Genomic DNA, 18,883 nt, shown 5'->3' with positions numbered 1-18,883 from the left:
GCAGAGCTTGGGCTAGTCTTCTAGGGAAATGGATTAGGGTGAGAAAGGAGGAAGTTATTGAACTTGCTAATATCCATCAAGGATTCGCAAATTAGTGACTTCAACATGTGCTGATGCTTCTTTTTGCCTCGTGTTTAAGTAAATTGTGCTGTCCTCATTAGAAGTTGAGCCTAGCAGAATAATAAATTGTGCTTAGGTTTGTTCTTTTGTTCCCAAGATTGATTGTTTTTGCATTTTGTTTAAAACAGAACAACAGAACCTTCTCTGGATGTTCTGAAAATCTCTGATGAGGACACCATCCTGTTATTTAAAGGAATAAATAGGTTATTAGGTTGAGAACAGAACTGTCAATTGAGGTAGAGGCTTTTACTTTTCTGAGTGATCGTTTTCAGAGATCAGCTGGTTGTTGGTTCCCATGTGTTAACTGATGTGTAACACATGCTGACGTGCACAGAATCTTTCCCTCACCTCCCAAACCGATTCTTTTGGCATTAGGTACCTCTTGACAGTGAAGAGATGATGATAGGTAACCCTCATGCATTCCACCCAGAAGAAAGAAAAGGGGATGCTGAATTCCTTTTCCCAGTAGGTTTGCCTTCTCTCACCTACCTTGCCTTTTGTGAACCAACTTACTTGCCTCTGAGGTTGGGGAGGTTCTGTGCTGCCACTTTCATATTTAAAAGTTAGTAACCCCTCTTATTCAATTCAAACCCTCCTTCTAGTCTCCCTTGTAATGGGGAAAACTACACACACATACACACTCTCATTTTCCTACCATGATTCTTGTTCATTGTAATGCAATGTCCCAAACATCTTATATATTTTAAAGTTTTAATTATTCCAAGATTCAGTACCTTAAAAACTGCACTAAAACTTTTATATTATTGTTGTATACCTTTCCTTGTTTGTTCATTTCCTTTTTGCCTTTTTTTTACTTAACTGGTTTTCCATTTTTCTTCAGGGTTTTATTCCATTGGTATACGTTTCACTTAGAGTGTGTTTCTGCTTCTATTGACCATTTTAATTCTATTAGAAAATTTGGGAATAATTTTGATTAATGCTGCCAATCAGTAAGGTATCTGTTGTTACCTTTAGTTCTTTAGCATTTCAGACAAGAAAGACCACAAATATCAAGGACTGTTCAACAGAATAGTTGACTTTTTTATCTAACAGTATTGTACGAGATGTGGAATTGCACACAAGTTTGATTCTACCTCTTAACTCTGATTTAATAGATTTGATTCTTTTCTCCTTTTTAAGATAGTAACCATATTCTGGATCATAGTATCAAAGTATTCAGTTGAAATCAAACAAGAAAGCCTATCTGTTCACAATTTTCTTTCAGCCATGTTGAAATATAAAAGTATTTCATTCTTGTGAACCATAATGTATAAGTAACATTCTTATTATATACCTTGATGTTTGATACTGGGCAAAGGCACAGAAGTGCAAAAGATTAGACAGAGAGAGACAGATAGACAGACAGACACACTCCGAGGAATTTACAACCTACTCAGAAATGTTTGAGATGAGATGCAACACATTGCTTTCTATTTGTACAACAAAGTTCTACAACAGACAATCATGACAAGAGTGTGTTGCCTACATTTGTGTGTGACAGTTTTTATGACTAGGCTGAAAGACATTGTGCATCTAGAATTCAGCTGTATTCCTTTTGTTAAAAAAAAAGGCCAAGTCTGATTGCACCAGACTCAAATGTGGAGGGCCAAGGATCACATCCTAACTGCAGCATGCAGCTCATGTGACTTTATGTTAAGTACTTTAACCTTTTCCTGGCTAATTCTAAAGCTATGAGCCTGAGACCCTGTGTGTGAGCTGCTTTATACTATAGACACATAGACTAGAAAGAAACTAGGTAAATGTCTTGAAATGCAGTCGTCAGGGAAATTTCCAATGGAATTAAAAGACATGAAGGAAAATGAAGTTAAAAACATCTAGTCTAAAAAGCAATCTTAAATATTCAAATAAGGAAGATCATATTGAAATGGATCAGAATCATCGGAGAAAAGTCTATTTTTCTGGGTAATTGTGACATGGTTTTGTTTTTCCTGTTAAAGTGACTAAACTGTATGTAGGGAAGAGGTCACAATCATAATATTAGAAAGTTAGAAGGGACATCATCAGCCCTCTATTCCTAACTTTATATTAAAGTATCTTCACTATAATACATCCAGTGACTGATTAGCTGTCTGAATTGTTACTATCATTATTTTTATTGAACTTATTAGCATAATGCTAGGCAGATAATAGGTGTTTATACATGTTTGGTTGATTAAGGTATGAAAAAAGGGCATATGAGTGTAAAAAGAAAAAAAGCATGAAATGAGTATAAATTTCAGTGAATAGCTACAAATACCCCCCCCCTTCTCAGTATCAGGAGGCAGTAGAGTTTAAAAGTACCTCAGAAACACAAAAGATTATTCTTTCAGGAGATTCATATCTATCTGAAGGTAGATTGTAAGAGCATAAATTTCTATAGAGCTAACCATGGTGGAGCATTACATAGGGAACTCAAATTCAGATTCTCCAACTTGTAATTAAGCATCTTGCCTTTTTAAGTGAGATGAATTAGGTACTTACCCCTTCTCTGATATATGTTTATGCACTATTTGAATAAATGCATATTTGAATGTCTTAATATATTTGGTCTTTAAATGTACATTGAGAAAAGTCTAGAGAGATAATAGTTCATATAATTTTTTAAAATGAATTCCAGATATTGAATGTATGTGTATAAGTGTGTATATATATATATATATTTATATATGTATATATATATATATATATATATGTCTATATATATACAGATACATATAATGTATATTCTGATAGTTACTGGTGGTGATGTGACTACTCAGAAAGCATTTTTAATCTTTGACTACATGAATAGAAATAGTTAGAATGGACAGCTAGATGGCCCAGTGGTTAAAGTATCCACTCATCTCCTGAGTTCAAATCTGACCTCAGTTGCTTACTAGCTGTGTGAGACTGGGTAGGTCACTTAACCTTATTTACCTCAGTTCCTCATTTGTAAAATGAGCTGGAAAAGGAAATGGCAAACCTCTCCAGTCTCTTGGCCAAGAAAACCTTCAGTGAGGTTTTGAAGAATCAAACATGACTTAAAAACAACAAATGTGTCCAGAATAATAAAAATGTTTATATTACATTGCTGTGCTAGGTGTCCTAGATATGAGTACAAAGAATGAAATAAGCCCTACTCACAGGGATCCTAAAGGGAAGGGGGGAGGGTCAATAAGTATATTCTATAACTGTAAACTGCATAAATACATAGAGTAGTTAAATACAGATTATTCTTAGAGGTATCAGAAAAAAGCTTCATACAGAAGATGGTTGCTTGAATTATATGTCCAAGGAATAAAGGAAATGACATTTCTGCTATTTACTTTTTGCTACTCAGAACCCACCTGCAGCATTGCCTGTGATTTGGGCAATCAATCTTAAACAGTTTAAGAACAGTGACAAAGCTGGAACACGTGTGTATGGGGGAGGTGAAACCTGAAGAGAGAAGAGACATTTTATTTCAAAAAGTGGTTCAAGAAAGCGTACAGTAGTCCAGACAAAAGGACACTCAGGGGAAGGTGTTAGTCTTTAAAGAGAGACATCTTTAAATATTTGATGCCTTTTGGAAGAGAGAATAGACCTATTCTGCCTGGCATTAAAGGGCAGAATTACAACCTATGAATGAAAGCTATGTGGTGGCAGATTGTATCTCAGTCTAATGAAGAAATTCCTAACAATTAGAACTGACTGAAATGGAATGGACTTCCTCATGAGGAAGTGAATTCTTCATTAAGGGAGACACTTCATCAGAAGCTCAATGACCTTTTGTTCATCACATAGGGTATTAGGCAAGATAACTTCCAAAATCCCCAATATATCTCAAGTCTATTATCTTTTTTAATTAGAATAATACTTGATAATGTGAAATAAAAGATGAAGATGGAATTTTTTAAAAATTCTCTCACTCACCCATTTGAGCAGTAATAAATTCAATCATGTACCTACTATATTTCAGGCAAAAGATCTCACAGCAAAGAGGCATAGTCCAGTAAAAACAAATTTCTACATTGGCCAGGTCTAAATATGCAGGTCTCATTTTGTATTTTAAGTCCATGTCTGACAGGAAGTGTTTTGGCTCAAATCATCTTTTGGCTTTCTGACTAAGCATTGTCAGTCCTCAGGATCTGTGATTTACCATTGCATTAATGAGAATAAAATTGAATTCTAAGGACATAAAGGATTGGTTTTAAAGAGAGAGAGAAGAAAGAAAAATATTTCAAGTTTGATTGGTAAGAAAAACACGTGGAAAAAAAAGGAATGGAAACAATTTCCTGGAAATGACTTAAGTAGAGACATTAGATATTGATTGAAATCATCCTAGATAAGGCATTTGGAGAGGATAGTCAATATTGATTTTAACTAGATGACAAAACACTGAAAGAGGATCTTATTTTTCAGAAGAGGAAGATAATAGAATTTGAGAGAAAAGAAAGGGAAAGCAAATGTAGTTTAGTTTTCAAAGTACAAAGCGCATCTATGAGCTTAGTAGGGAGCATGTTGCTCCTATGCTCATATTTCTTTTTGACAAGAGATGTGATTTTATCCTTGTAGCATCTACAGATGAAGAAGTTCTGCCCACCTTTATGTTTGCTTTGCAAATTAGAATTAAATGTCTTGCCTCAGGTTTGCACAGGCAGGATATGTCAGAAACAGAACCTGATCCAGGTGGGTTTTGTTTTGTTTTGTTTGGCTTGGAAACCAGCTCATTATCCACCCTCTAGAGCTGCCTCTCACCTGCCTACTCTGGTCCCCAAAACTTTATTGGGTCCCATATGAAGAATAATGCTATTTTTGATTAGACCAATGAAATGATGCCTGTGTTTTTATTAAATAAGTGAATTATTTGTATTAATACCAAAGCTTAGATTTGCTATTATACAGTATTTAGTGATTACCCAGGAGAACTATGAAGTACCACTATACATACCACTCCTAGTGGAATGGCCAAGTAAGAAGTAAAGTGAGAGTATAGGTAATGAGGTATTTGAAGAAGCATTTGGAAAGTTGGATGAAGTAGCTACTTTTTCTGCAAAGTTTATATATACTTAGTGAATGAAGTGAATTAATATTTGGAATTTCTGGGTAAAGGATACAAGAATATTTGAAACTTAAAAATTATTCTTTTTTTCACATGCTTGGGTAGAGAATTCTTGTTTTATGAAAATGCAGTGGGGATTATAAAGACAGCATTAGCTGACCTTATCAAGTTTGATAAAGCTAAAGAAAATAATTTTGAATATTTATAATCTGTCTTTATTTTCTAAGTCTTTACCTGTATAAGTTAAAATGCTCAAGAGAGAAACAGGAGAGGTGGCATGGATAGAGCAGGGAATAAAGAATAAAGATAAAGAATAAAAATAAAGAATAAAATTGGCAGTGCTCCTCAAATGATGATAGGAGGGGAAATATTTCTGATTTGAAAATTATTAAAGAGTAAGAGGAATGCAAATAACTCATACCTAGCTTTTAAGACAAAAGTAGCAAACAAAAAACCTGATTGAACATAACAAACCAAATTAAATGTTAGAAATGCTAAAGAGGTTGGACTGGTCATCAAAAAATAACAGTGAAGTTATCCAGTATAAATATATGACTTCAAAGAAAAAAATAGTGCAAAAATCCTGGCAGGACAGAAAAGGAACCAGATGGAAATAACTTGATGACCCAGTGGAGGAGGGGAATGTTTAGATAAAATGAAACTGAAGGGAGGGATGTGATATAGATATTTAGAGGAGAAGTGTCCTGTTGTTTCAGCCACAGAAAGTTTAAACAAGTTTAAAGCCTGGGAAAATGCATTTAGAAAGATGGAAACTTTGAAAAAAAATTAAAGAGAACATGATTTACTGTTATTGAAATAAACAACCAAAAATCATTATTTAAGCCAAACTAATTATCATGTGCCCATGGCCTTAAAATATCAAACCTATTTTAAATATAAGCACTTTTTCTACTTTCTCTTATCCCATTACCCATTTACAAAACATTTGTATTTGTCTTTGGATTGATTATTACTAAACTAACTGACAAATGTGTATTTTTTTTTAGCCATGTGAAAATGGGCCACATTAAGGGAGAAGGGAGAATAATAGTGATATTTCTATACTTGGAACTTTGGAAGCTTGTACAAATTGGCTCAGGGATATAGATAGATATTTTAAACTTTTGGTAGCATTAACTTAAACTTACCACTAGAGTAAGAACAGGAAATCAGAATAGTGCCTGTTGAACCATTATTGATTTATCCTGGTTCCTTTAGTCTTATTAGTATTGTAATGTTAGGTCCCAGCTAGTGCTTATTTTATTTTCACCAACATAGCTAATAATAGTTATTCCTTGAAGAAGAAGAAGATATGAAATTCTACATCTCCAAATTGTAGTTATAGAAGGATATCATCTTGATTTGTAGATGTCCTAGATTTCCAAGAGTTTGTTTGAACAACTGTTGGAGAAAACAGAAATTGGAGGTGACTTTGAGTGAGTGAATGAGACAACAGATAAGAAACAACAGTGGATTAACCAATCAAGTATTTATTATGCACCTTTTTTGTAACAGGTTCTAGGAATACAAAAATAAAAATAAGACCATGCTTTCCCTTGTGGAATTTTTATTCTATATAAATACAGAAAACATGCATGATGATTAGAGGGGAGATAGCCAGAAAATATGCATGATGATCTGAGGGAGATATACAGAAAACATTCATGATGAGTAGGAGAGAGATAGACAAGAACATATATGATGTGTAGAAGGGAGATATACAAAACATTTGAATGGCTATCAGAGGGGAAAGACACAGGACATGCATGATGAGTAGGGGGGAACAGATAAAAGGCATGATGAGTAGAGGGAAGATATTTAGAAAACCTGTATGATAAGTGGAGGGGAGATACACATGTATATATGCTCTATCCCTATGCTAAGGACTTTGTGCTGACCTACATGTAGCAGTCCCATATACAGAGGGGAAAGGATGTGTTGTCAGAGCCATATTGGGGGAGAGAGAGAGAGAGAGAGAGAGAGAGAGAGAGAGAGAGAGAGAGAGAGAGAGAGAGAGACAGATGCAAATGCTGTTGTCAAAATAGACCAGACTTTGCCTCTAATCAGTATGATGGGTGAGAGAGAGCAAGGAGTTGAGGGATGACTGAATTTGTGTACTTGGGTGAGTGGAGAAATAATGGTGCCATTGCCAAGGGAAGGAAATTCAAAGGGCTTGGTGAATTTGAGGGAAAAAAATAGAGATTCCATTTTGGATATGTTTAATCTGATATCTCTGTGCTGGAGAGATGTCAAACATGCAGCCCACACTGGTAGCAAGTGTGACTAGAACCAAACTAAAATATAGCTGTTAAATATTTAGCAAAATAAGTAAAAGTACAATAAAACAAAGTTAATGTTTATCAGCATGCATTCTTCAGGATTCCTTATGTACAGTTAGTGGTCCCCTGCTTCTGTTTGATTTTGACACTATTCCTCTCCAGTTTATCCAAGTCAAAATTTCTGCTAGGCAGTGGCATGCTTACTACCACATAGTAGGTACTTAATAAATATTGATTGATGTAGTTGGTGATGCTTACAAGCCACATTGGTGTTTAGTGAATATTAATTGATCAGCTGATGCAGGACATGAGAGAAAACTAGGCCTGGTTATATATTTTTGAGAGTCCTTTATAAACATTGGGATTATAATTAAACTCCATATTAGTTGATAAACTAAAAAAAGGGGGAGAGCATTGTAGCCTAAGACAGCAGTTAAGGAACCCTAAAACTTAGTCCAAATCCTAAAAAGAACTTATCCTGAGATCTCCACCCATGGTTTATCAAGAACGGTGGTTACTGACCAGTGGTGTAGTCTAAAGTGAGAAAAGACCCATCCTACTACTGTTCTTTAGCACCCACTCTCAAATTGCAAATACTCATATATTCTCCATTCTTATTTAATTTTTTCCTAATTAACAACTCTTGTCATTTGACCCACCTTAATCCCAGTTTCTGAAAATCCTCAAAAATAGTACAACTGTGGAGTTTTGGGAGTGGGGGTGGTAGTGAGACAATTGGGATTAAGTGACTTACCCAAGGTCACACAGCTATTAAAATGTTATGTGTCTGAAGCTAAATTTGAACTCAGGGCTTCCTGACTGCAGGGCCAGTGCTCTATCCACTGCCCTCAAAATAGTACAATTAATTTCTTCTAAAATGATGTGTTACACTCCTGTTTTGGAGGGTCAGACTAGTTTTTTTGCCAGCATCTCCTTACAGGCCATGTAAACCAGCCTTCTCATGAGGAAATTGAGGCCCAGAGAGATTAAATGATTTGTCCAAAGACACATAGTAGATGACAGAATTTGGAACAAAAATAACAATGAAAAATTCCTCAAGTCTCATATGAATAATGAACGCCCAATATTAAAACATGTGTGAAGAAACTCTTTGGGCTGTTTGTTTTGGTCCAGCTTCTCAGTTGCAGATATACAAAGAAAATGTGTTAAGAGTACTGACAGTCTAAATTTAAGCTACCACTTTGTAATATTAGCATAACACCCTACATTATGGGGGTGGAGTGTGGCATACTCCTTTTCAAGTCTGAATTTCCAGTGTATTTTAGAAAACTGGTTATCAAGGGATCCCTACAAGCCAGAGCTGAACCTAAGGAGTCTGGCTTCTCCTTTATTTGTATGATGCTATCATTACTTTAATGTGAAATTTTTAAAATCACTTTTAAGAATAAAGAGGTTTTTTTTTAATAAAATAGTTTTTAACCTGTCACCTGAAAACTTTAAAAAATATTTTGGTAACTTGTCTGGTGTTTTTAGATAGAATGCCAGACCTACAGTCAGGAAGACTCATCTTCCTGGGTTCAAATCCAGTCTCAGACACTTAGTGGCTGTGTGACCATGGACAAGTCACTTGCCCTGTTTTGCTTCTGTTTCCTCATCTGTAAAATGATCTGGAGAAGGACATGGCAAATTGCTCCAGTATCTTTGCCAAGAAAACCCCAAATGGGATAATAGTCAAGCATGGCTAAAAATACATCAATATAATTGTTTTCTTTTTTTAATTTAAGAATATTCTCAGAAGGAGTTCAAAGCTTTATCAAAAAGTTTAACACTCCCTTTTAAAGAAACACTTTAGTATAGTGGAAAGTACATTAGACTTAAGATCTGTTTTTGAATTCCATCTTTCCCAGTTTACAAATCATATGATCTTGAGAAAGATATCTACCTCTTCCATAAGCCTCAGTTTCCTCATCTGTTAAATAAGGATAGTAACACTATTTACCCCTCAGAGTTGTAAAGATGAACTGATCTAGTATTTGTAAAGCAGTTTGTGAACCTCACTCTATCAGTGTTGCACTGGAGAGACAGGTGAAAACTGAAATAAAGGTAGGAATTGGTCTAGAACAGAAGTCAGCCTTAGATGGGACCCAGAGCTCTTTACTGAGTTTCAAAACACCTTGAGTGTTGCCCTTGGGGGGGTCACAGACTCCTACCTTGGACAGACAAGAAATAATGTGGCATGCTCCGTCAACTAAGTCAAGTTCCATCACCCAATTCTAAACTCTGTCCAGACAGGCACTGGAGAAACAATGAGGGGGAAAACGAGATGACCTTTGTCATTCCCATCAATATGGAACTTTTTAGCCCAATAAACCTCTATTTCTCATACTATTGGTTTTCTCTGAGTTTACTAGCAATAGAATATGTGTGTGTGTGTGATACACACACACACACACACACACACACACACAACTGAATTTGGGGATTTTTTATACAACAAATAGATTTAAACAGCAAATTTTAATTTGATGTATAATGTTTTAAAGTTCTAAACAGTACTTTCTCCAATATATCTCTAAATTAGGAAGTGTGAAAGTTATCTCCATTTTGCAGATGAGAAAAGCAGCCAGTGACTTGCCCATGGCCACAGATAACCAATAAATGTTGGCCCTAACTGCAAATTAATTATTCTTCCCCCTATATCTTGCTGCTTCTGATACAGTTCCCAAATATACAGAGCTCTCAGCAAAAGAGGCAGAGATAAAAACTAGAGCTGCTAACAAGTTGGTATTCGATCAACTAAAAAGCTAGCTAATGCTTTGTGAGGTCATGTTATGTATTTAAAATTTTTTAATTTTGGTAATCCAAGATAAATCTCCCTAGGTAAGCACATTCACTAATCACTATGATATGAAGTAACACATAAATCAGAGGTACTGGAAGACATAGGATAGACATAGACTAAGGGAGACAACTAACTGCCTTGGAATTCTAGGCAATACTAAACAATGTGGGGACAAAGGTGAGACAACAGACCAGGCTGGTCTAGGTTGGTATTTAGAGATCTGCCAAGTGAAGTAGTGTATCATGTCTTCCCAATCATTGGGGTTTGGATATGATATGTCAAAAATACATTTGTAAAGTAATTGGCAATATTGGATGTGATAAATCTATATTTGTCTTTTTATTTCTTAGGGGAAATCTTCTATGCTTAAAGGTAAAAATTTACTTAGGCTTCAACTCTACTACCTTATTTAAGTGTAAGCATTGACCATAAATAAAGGTCTTTTTTTTCTCTTGCCTCACTTCATCATACACACACACACACACACACACACACACACACACACACACACACAGAATTACTGTTTAAATTAAAAATAAAATATTGTTTGGAAGTTCTTCTAACTACTTAGCTATGATTTTCATTTTATTTTGCTGATATAATGTGTCTTACTCATGAACCTTTAATGCTTTGGGGATTTTATGATCTCATCAATCTGGCTTTTCAGTTTCATGGTGCATTTTGCATCTTATTCATTCCTGCCTATCTTAATGTAATTGCCATAAATTTCCTTCAGCTAACATTCTGAGGACTTATCTTCTAAAACTGCCCGAATCCTAGATCCTAATAAACTGTTAGTCAGTTTTCACCAGTGAGTGATTTTCCTTTTCCAAGTATACATCTCTGATGACATCCTGAACCCTACTTCTCTAATTCAGTTGTTTGTCTGTAATTTGTTAGAGCCTACTCAAAACCATTGTGTATCTCTCTGTTGGCTTTTGGGTGACCCTTACCTTTAATTTTTTTCAGAGATTTCTGAATAATAGCTAACTAGGACTAACAGCAATAAAGCAGCCATGAAAGAATTCTATTGTTCAAAAAAAAAAAAACAACTATGGATCTTTGTTTCAGGGGAGAAACTTGGAAGTCATTAAAAGACAATTTTCCAAAGGCACTCCAATCTGTTTCCTTCCTCCTATTCAATTCTACACCCAACTAATTTTCCATGCACATTATTTCCCTAAAATATGCATACTGATGGATAAATTCTATGTGCTGCTCATCCATCTGCATATGATGGTTTGGACAGTAAAAATTCTTCATCCACTTGGTTTTTCTTGTGTAGGTAGACCTAACTCTGGAATAATTACTTAGGAAGGTCTGTGGTATGCTTTGGTTTAATGATTGTGAAATAATGTCATTTGCAAACAGGAACATCTGGAAGACCTCACCATCTATAAAAATCTTTTCACTTTAGACTTAGGGCTGTGCATCTTCCATGTATAATGGGAAAATACTTTATGCTTCAATATTAATAATCGAAGAAGGGGTAGATGACAGACTGCTTATTCTGAAAATTCCTATGTTAGTAACTATTATGGTATAATCAGATGTGTGTGTGTGTGTGTGTGTGTGTGTGTGTGTGTACACTCACTATTTGGTGCTGACATGTCTAGTGCCTTTCTACTTACTATTCTTGAAGTAATTATTCATCATATATAGATATGAGACTTCTGTATAGTCTGTACTATATGCTTTTAACCTACTTTCTAGCCATAATTTCTGTTTTTTATAGCTGTCCTTTATATCTGAAACATTTCTTCATAGAATTTGGCTATTTCCTTATATTCTGTGTCAGATGTATGTACATAATACCTGGAACAGGACTCTGGGGCTCTGACCATATTCAGATCCTGATCACAGTGTAGGCCCCCATAGAACAGCAAGCCCCCCCCCCCACCTCAGCCCCATGGCAGAAGGATACACTTGTGGTCATTTATAGACCAGGAGGGAAGACAGACCCTCACACACTGAGATTTTTGTGGAGGGGTGTCCCAATAATACTTAAAAGCTCAGGAAGCACCCCAAAACCAGGCACAGGCTGGGGAAATGAGTAAACAAAAAAGAGGAACACCATTGAGAAATACATTGTCTATGATCCCAAGAAGGATCAAAATACTCAATCTGAAAACGAGGAAGTACAAGCTCCTGCATCTAAAGACTCCTAAGACAAATGGAAACTGGGCTCAGGCTATGACAGAACTCAAAAAGGATTTTGAAAATCAAGCGAGGGAGATAGAAGAAAAATTGGGAAAAAATGAGAGAGATGCAGGAAAAACAGGTGTAGGTACATAAGTTACAATCGTGTTACTGGGTAATTTTTTATTATTTTTTTTTTTTGTAAATGCCCCATGACATGTTTTTTTGCTGCCTTTGGATATATCATAAAATTAATTTTTCCAATTCTTATTTCTCTCACCAAGGAAAACTCATGAGTAAATCTTTCATTTAGATAAAATTTTCTTTTTATCTTCTGACTTTATTTTATTTATTTCCTAAAAGTACATTTATAAAGATCAACTCAATATTGGATTAGCACTCAGGAGACTTGGATTCAAGTCTCAGGGTTGTGATTAAGTGAATTCTCTCTCAATCTTAATTTTCTTATCTGCAAAATGAGTTCAAATTCAGTTTACTCAACTACAAAATTGTGATGATCAAATAAGATATTTGTCATATGTTTGATATCAAGATGTTTAATTTCCTTCTCCTTGCCTTGTGTCCTTTAATCTACTGCATTATTGATCTTTCTACCTTCAGTCTCTCCCTAGTCTAATCCATTTCTCCATAGTTGCCAAAATGATATTCCTAAGGCACAGCTGTTTGACACATAGTAAACATCCAATACATTCTTTTCCATTTATTCATTCATTCATTTTTTTTTAAAGCTTAGCCTGATTTTGGCCAAGCTGGAAGTACAGTGGTCATTCATGACTTGATCTCACTGCCGATTGTTCTGACTGTTAATATTCAAAAACTCACTTGATCCATCCATCTAACCAGCACCCCATGCCCCTTTTTCTCCCTTTTGTGACCAAACACCCTCAGGATTGCCAAGTCCAATAGATTCCTCCAGTTTTCTTTTAATTCAGTGTGGTTTTTGACCTTATCATTCAACTGAAACTATAGGTATCCCTTCCATGAGAGTTAGGAATGTGATGCCCCCACAATCAGGAAAGTCTGAGTAAACTGTATTGACCCTCCCTTCATACCAGAATCATTTTCATTCTTAGTACTCTTCATCCCTCTTCTTGCTCTTTGGCCATAAAGGAGGTGGGAGGCATGGATCCAAGGGCCATTTTGCATTTTTCTTTTTTTCATGAGTTACTTTACCTGAAGCCTTTCCAGCAAAATAGAACCTGTTAGAATTTATGGTGGTAAACCTTTGGTTGCCCAAGGTAGCTTCCATGCCCTGATGAACCATCCAAATAAATCTTGAGTCTCCTATATAACATTCCCCCCAAAAGTATTGATCCTTAAAACTTTGAATACCTATCCTTTGTTGGTAGGAGCAATAGCCATGTAAGTTAGGTTAATTCTTCCTCAAAAGATATTAAATCATCAACATGACTAGCTCTGGGAGACCAAAGGCTCAAGCTATTATTATCACTTCTTCCTCACCTAAGGAGAAAGTATCCTTGAGGCTATTCTAGCACCATCTCCATTCTTGTCCTGATGTACTGTGGTATACAGTTTTCATAAATCCTTCCCTTTCAGATCCTCATCACCATGATCGATCAAGGGAGTTACATTCAGCTGATTCAATTTGGGGTGTCTTCATGCCTTGGTTGTTCGTTTGTTTCAGTTTTGTCTGACTCTTTGAGACCCCATTTGGGGTTCTCTTGACAAAGATATGGAATAGTTGGCCATTTCCTTCTCTGGCTTATTTTAAAGATGAGGAAACTGAGGCAAGCAGAGCTTAATAACTTACCCAAGGTCACACGGCTAGGAAGTATCAAGGCTGGATTTGAACTCAAGAAGGTGAGTCTTTCAGATTTCAAGTGCAGTGCTCTGTCCACTTTGTCCAACAAGTGTCTCATTTTGTTCCAGTATTGAACATTAACTACCCAGAGTACTGCCCTGAATGAGGTCTAGGTCAGAACACACTTTTCATTGACAAAAGTTTTCTAATGTAATATGATCTATGTGGAAGCGGAACAAAAAGACTGCATCAGAAACTACTTTATGTAACCATCTCTGTTGTTTAATGTTGCTATGTTATATCCCTGTATTAATTACAGGCTTCTCAGAATTCTGTTTGAGGGGACAAAAATATTAAAGAGAATAACTAAGTCAAGAGTAGTTTAGAATTTGAGTAGCTTTTGTTCATCTTGCTCTTTAGTAGCCCCTGTAAAGGTGGTGATACTTGGCAAAATCTGTACAATTTGTCTTTTGTGGTCTTCCCAGAATGTTATTTAGAACATTGTGCTTTGTGGACACTCAATTTGGAGTGAAACTAACTATTGCTTTGCCCCTGAAAAATTTGAAACTTAATGTCCCCCCAAGAAAAAGCAAGACAGGCCCTCTAGTGGCCATCCTCCTGAAAATAACAGAATAGCTGGAAATTAATCTTGTTCCTTGTTTCTTTATTTAACACCACTTTAGGGGCGGCTAGGAGGTGCAGTGGATAAAGCACCAGCCCTGGAGTCAGGAGTACCTGGGTTCAAATCCGATCTCAGGCACTTAATAATTACCTATCCGTGTGGCCTTGGGCAAGCCACTTAACCCCATTGCCTTGCAAAAAAAAATAAATAAAATATTTAACACCACTTTACTAAAAATTAATTAAGTTCCCTTTGGTAAGATCACAATAAAAATAATAACTTCCCTTCTTGTGCTTTCACTTTTTTTATTTCTCTTCACCTTCATCTACCTCTTAAAATCCCTCCTTTTACAATTCAACACAAATGCCACCTTTTGCAGTAAGCCTTTCCCTACCCACACCCCCTGCTGCTAATGCCTTCTGTCTCTGAGATTGCCTTCCATTTATTCTGTTTATATCTTGTATGCCCCTAATTATTTAATTATTGTTTAGATTGTGAGCTCCTTAAAAATAGGGACTGTGTTTTTCTTTCTTTATATCCCCAGGGATTTAACATGGTAAGTAAGCCCTTACTAAATCTGTGTCCAATGACATAACTGTTTCTGGACTATTTTCAAAGAAATGTTCATTTGCAAATAAGTAGGAGAATACTTGCTTCAATTTAATTAGCTTTTATAACCTTGTTGAGGGCAGTGGAGAAGGGAAGGTTAATGATTTTATAAGGAAGGGAAATTCTCAGGATGGACTAGAGGAAAGTATACTGGGGTTTGTAATCAGGGAACTTGAATTTGAATCCTGGTTCTTTTACTTGCTAATTTTATGGTCACTTTATCCATAAAAGACTTGCATTAGATGGCTTCCTTTCTTGAAGAATCATATCAATTTTCATACCTGTTCAAAATGTGACATTCCCCCCACACACACAAGTAACCTAGCAAAGAACTGTTCAATACTTTTCCTTATTTCACAGAATGGTAGAAACAGGTAAGCATTCATTTTCAGACTCTGACCATGCCAAATTCCAGTAAATTCCAGTTTATCCACTGTTGTAGGAATGCAATGTTATGGTTAATTAAATAATACTGTTATCTGAGAGTTTCTCTATTTACCATGCATGGATTGTTAGAACTGGAAATGGATTCTTAAAGATAATTTCATTCAGCCCCCTTTTTATAGACGAGAAACTGTAGTACAGGAATTCATGCTGAAATTGTATTGAACATAATTTAACCTTTATTGACTGGAAAGTTATTATCAGAATCCTTGTAGTGCCTCAGGGTCATTATTATTCAGTCATTATATAGTACTAGGGAAAAAAAATCTATTTGAAAGTTGTGATCATTTGGGCTCTAGAAGAAATGGGCATCTGCCACATCAGAGTAAATGCTGTTCATTCTCATGGTGGATTTTGAAGAAGGTGGCTGCTTGATGATTTTTGGTGCACCCCCTCCCTTTTCTACAATCATGTTATAACCCTGTTGTCTCTGTGTGTGTGTGTGTGTTCTTTTTTCCCTTGCAGCCCAGTGACTTCTCCGTCTCTCTCAAAGCATCAGGGAAGAACAAACACTTCAAGGTGCAGCTTTTGGACAATGTCTATTGCATTGGACAGCGGCGGTTTCATACTATGGATGAATTGGTGGAACACTACAAAAAGGCACCTATTTTCACCAGTGAACACGGGGAAAAGTTATATCTCATCAGAGCACTTCAGTGACGTCAAAGGGGGGGCTAGGCCACCTAGTCCGCTTCTCACTAAACGCCTAGTCTGCTTCTCACTAAACTACAGGCCTTAGGTCCAACATTCACCTACCCAGAGCAGAGCAGAGCTGACCTCCTTTCTACCCGATACAGTCCCGAGCCTAGGGCTCTTCCTTCTGGGAGGGCTTTGCTCTGTCAGCTGGTTTGTCCTTGGTTTTCGGTTCATTTGCCTAGTTCTGTCTTTTTCTGTCCCCAGTTCTCTTTGGTTAAGTTTGCTTCCCCCCCTCAGGTTGAAGACTTTTAGTGACCATTATCAGTACTCACCCTTCCATGCTTGAGTTCTAAAGCCCCACCTTCTCTGGTTTACAGAATTTGAAGATGAGAGAGAGAGGTGAATTTGGTTTGCTTTTGTTCTTTTCAATTGGAGACAGTGTTAAATCTTTTCAAATTGTTCATGCTGACAGAACTCTTAGTTAAGAGACATTGGGCACAGTTTGAATGCACTGAAGCTACAGCTAATTAAGTGAAATATAGTCGACTATAAACAGTTGTGGCTGTGAGTTCTGTAGCTCTTTGCTTACCAGGTAGCGTATGACAAAACTTCCTAGGATCTAGAAGCACTCTACGCTGTATTCTGCTATTATGTTGCTTCCTTGACTCTATAGAAGAGTATACCAATTAAAGCATTTTGTAATAGGACTTCTTAAACTACTATGGTAAGATTGTAGTCAAAGAAATCTATCTAGTGTATTTTGGTCTGTGGTTGCAACAGAGAATTTCCTTGAAAGCTGATTTGTAAGAGAAAGAATCAGTGACTTATAAAGACTGAAAGTTTTGGTATTCTATACAACCAAATGTGCCATCCACATAATCCTTTTTCCTCTTGCCCTTCTGCTTGTTTGAATTTAACAATTATGTATTTAATTCTCAAAGTAATATGTATCTGTAGCTGTTTGTTGACACTAATGCAGATGATTACAAGAAAAACTGATCTTTTGGGGAAGGGGGGCTACCAACATTATATATATACATATATATATATATACATATATATATATATATATGTATATATATATATATATTATGCTTTACAGGGAAAATTCTTCAGGGTTTACAAAAGATGTGATTGGTAGTAAGAGACACACCGAATGTTTATGAAGAAAATGCATTTTGTCTTTTCTTTACATTTAACTTCTTTATAGTTTAAATATACAGTCTTGAGATGGCACATTCCTGAGATTGAAGAAGGGGTCTTGAGATCCCCTAAACTTGCATACACAGTTTTTTGGATATTGTAATAAAAAAGGTATTATGTCAAGACTGAGTTTGTGTCTTTATCTCTATTAACACTCATATTCATCCATAGCTAATCGGTCAATATTAGATTTACCGATTACTTGGGACGTGAATGATTTAGAAGAAAAATTTTAAAACAGTTTTAGTGCCTTCGCTATGTTATATTATGTGCCCTTTTTCTGATTATGGTATTGTTATGTTGTAATAATAAACAGTGAAATTATTTTTTTAAAAAAGCTACTATCTCAGTGATCACCTAAGCTTGCTCTTTTTACTAATCAATATATTTGATATGTTATCAAAGCTAGTGTTAATCCAGTGTTTCCAAGTGTAGTGGTCCTACCTCCCAGGTTGTTCTGAGGATTAGATGATATAATATTTGCAAAAGGCTTTTAGTACAGTTTCTGGCTCAAAGTCACTGTTCAGCAGATGTTTGATCCTCTGCCTCTTCTCCTACCCCTCTCCCCTGGCTTAAACAACTCCTCATTTAGTGTGAATTAATTTAATTTATGCCCTAGTAAAAACTATTCTGAAGCCCTTTGTTTCTTATGATTACTGTAAATTATAGATCAACATTGTTATAAATGGAAGATTCCTTGACTATGAGCTTAGCTGCCTATGAATGTATAACTTTTGTAGTCAAATAAAACACCCCTTTAGCGTGTTGCACAACATCTCTGGAAGACCTATGTACACAATTTTAGGAAATTAAGATTAAATGTTTTGCTGCTAAGGTTGTCTTTTTGCTTTATAGTCAGAATCTTATAGGATTTCTCTAAATAATGAGTTCCTTTGATGTATTTAGAATATGATTTGGATGGACCTTTTGATTTCCAAGATGGTAGTGATTGTAAGGCAGAGCTGATTTCTACCCACCAAAATTATTTTAGATCCTCTGAAAGCTAGGGAAAAAAGCTAATAATAAGACTTCAGTGAACATTTATTAACCACCTACTATGACCAGGAATTGTGCTAAGTGAAATATTTAGAATACCAAAAAAAAAAAAATGCAGTCCCACTCCTTAAAAAATTATGAAAGGCAGACAGAAGGTGGCATTTGAACTGAGTCTTGGAAGAAGCAGGATTCTGAGAAACTAACTTGGGAATCTGATCTTAACACCTTT

General features: G+C 35.8%; 1 protein-coding gene across 9 annotated transcripts in view; it reads left to right on the top strand.

The window, feature by feature from the left end:
• Positions 1–17,781, top strand: part of NCK2 (NCK adaptor protein 2) — a 236,150-nt gene extending 218,369 nt beyond the window's left edge. For all 9 annotated transcript variants that reach the window (XM_074192182.1, XM_074192178.1, XM_074192181.1 and 6 more), the window contains one exon: positions 16,285–17,781. In XM_074192182.1, the coding sequence (XP_074048283.1) occupies positions 16,285–16,479 (195 nt within the window). In that variant the 3' untranslated portion in view covers positions 16,480–17,781. The remainder of the gene's footprint in view (positions 1–16,284) is intronic.
• The last annotated feature ends 1,102 nt before the right edge of the window (positions 17,782–18,883 follow it).

This window comes from Macrotis lagotis, chromosome 6 (assembly GCF_037893015.1).
Source record: "Macrotis lagotis isolate mMagLag1 chromosome 6, bilby.v1.9.chrom.fasta, whole genome shotgun sequence".
NCBI lineage: Eukaryota > Metazoa > Chordata > Mammalia > Peramelemorphia > Peramelidae > Macrotis > Macrotis lagotis.
This window is presented reverse-complemented; position numbering and strand designations above follow the sequence as displayed.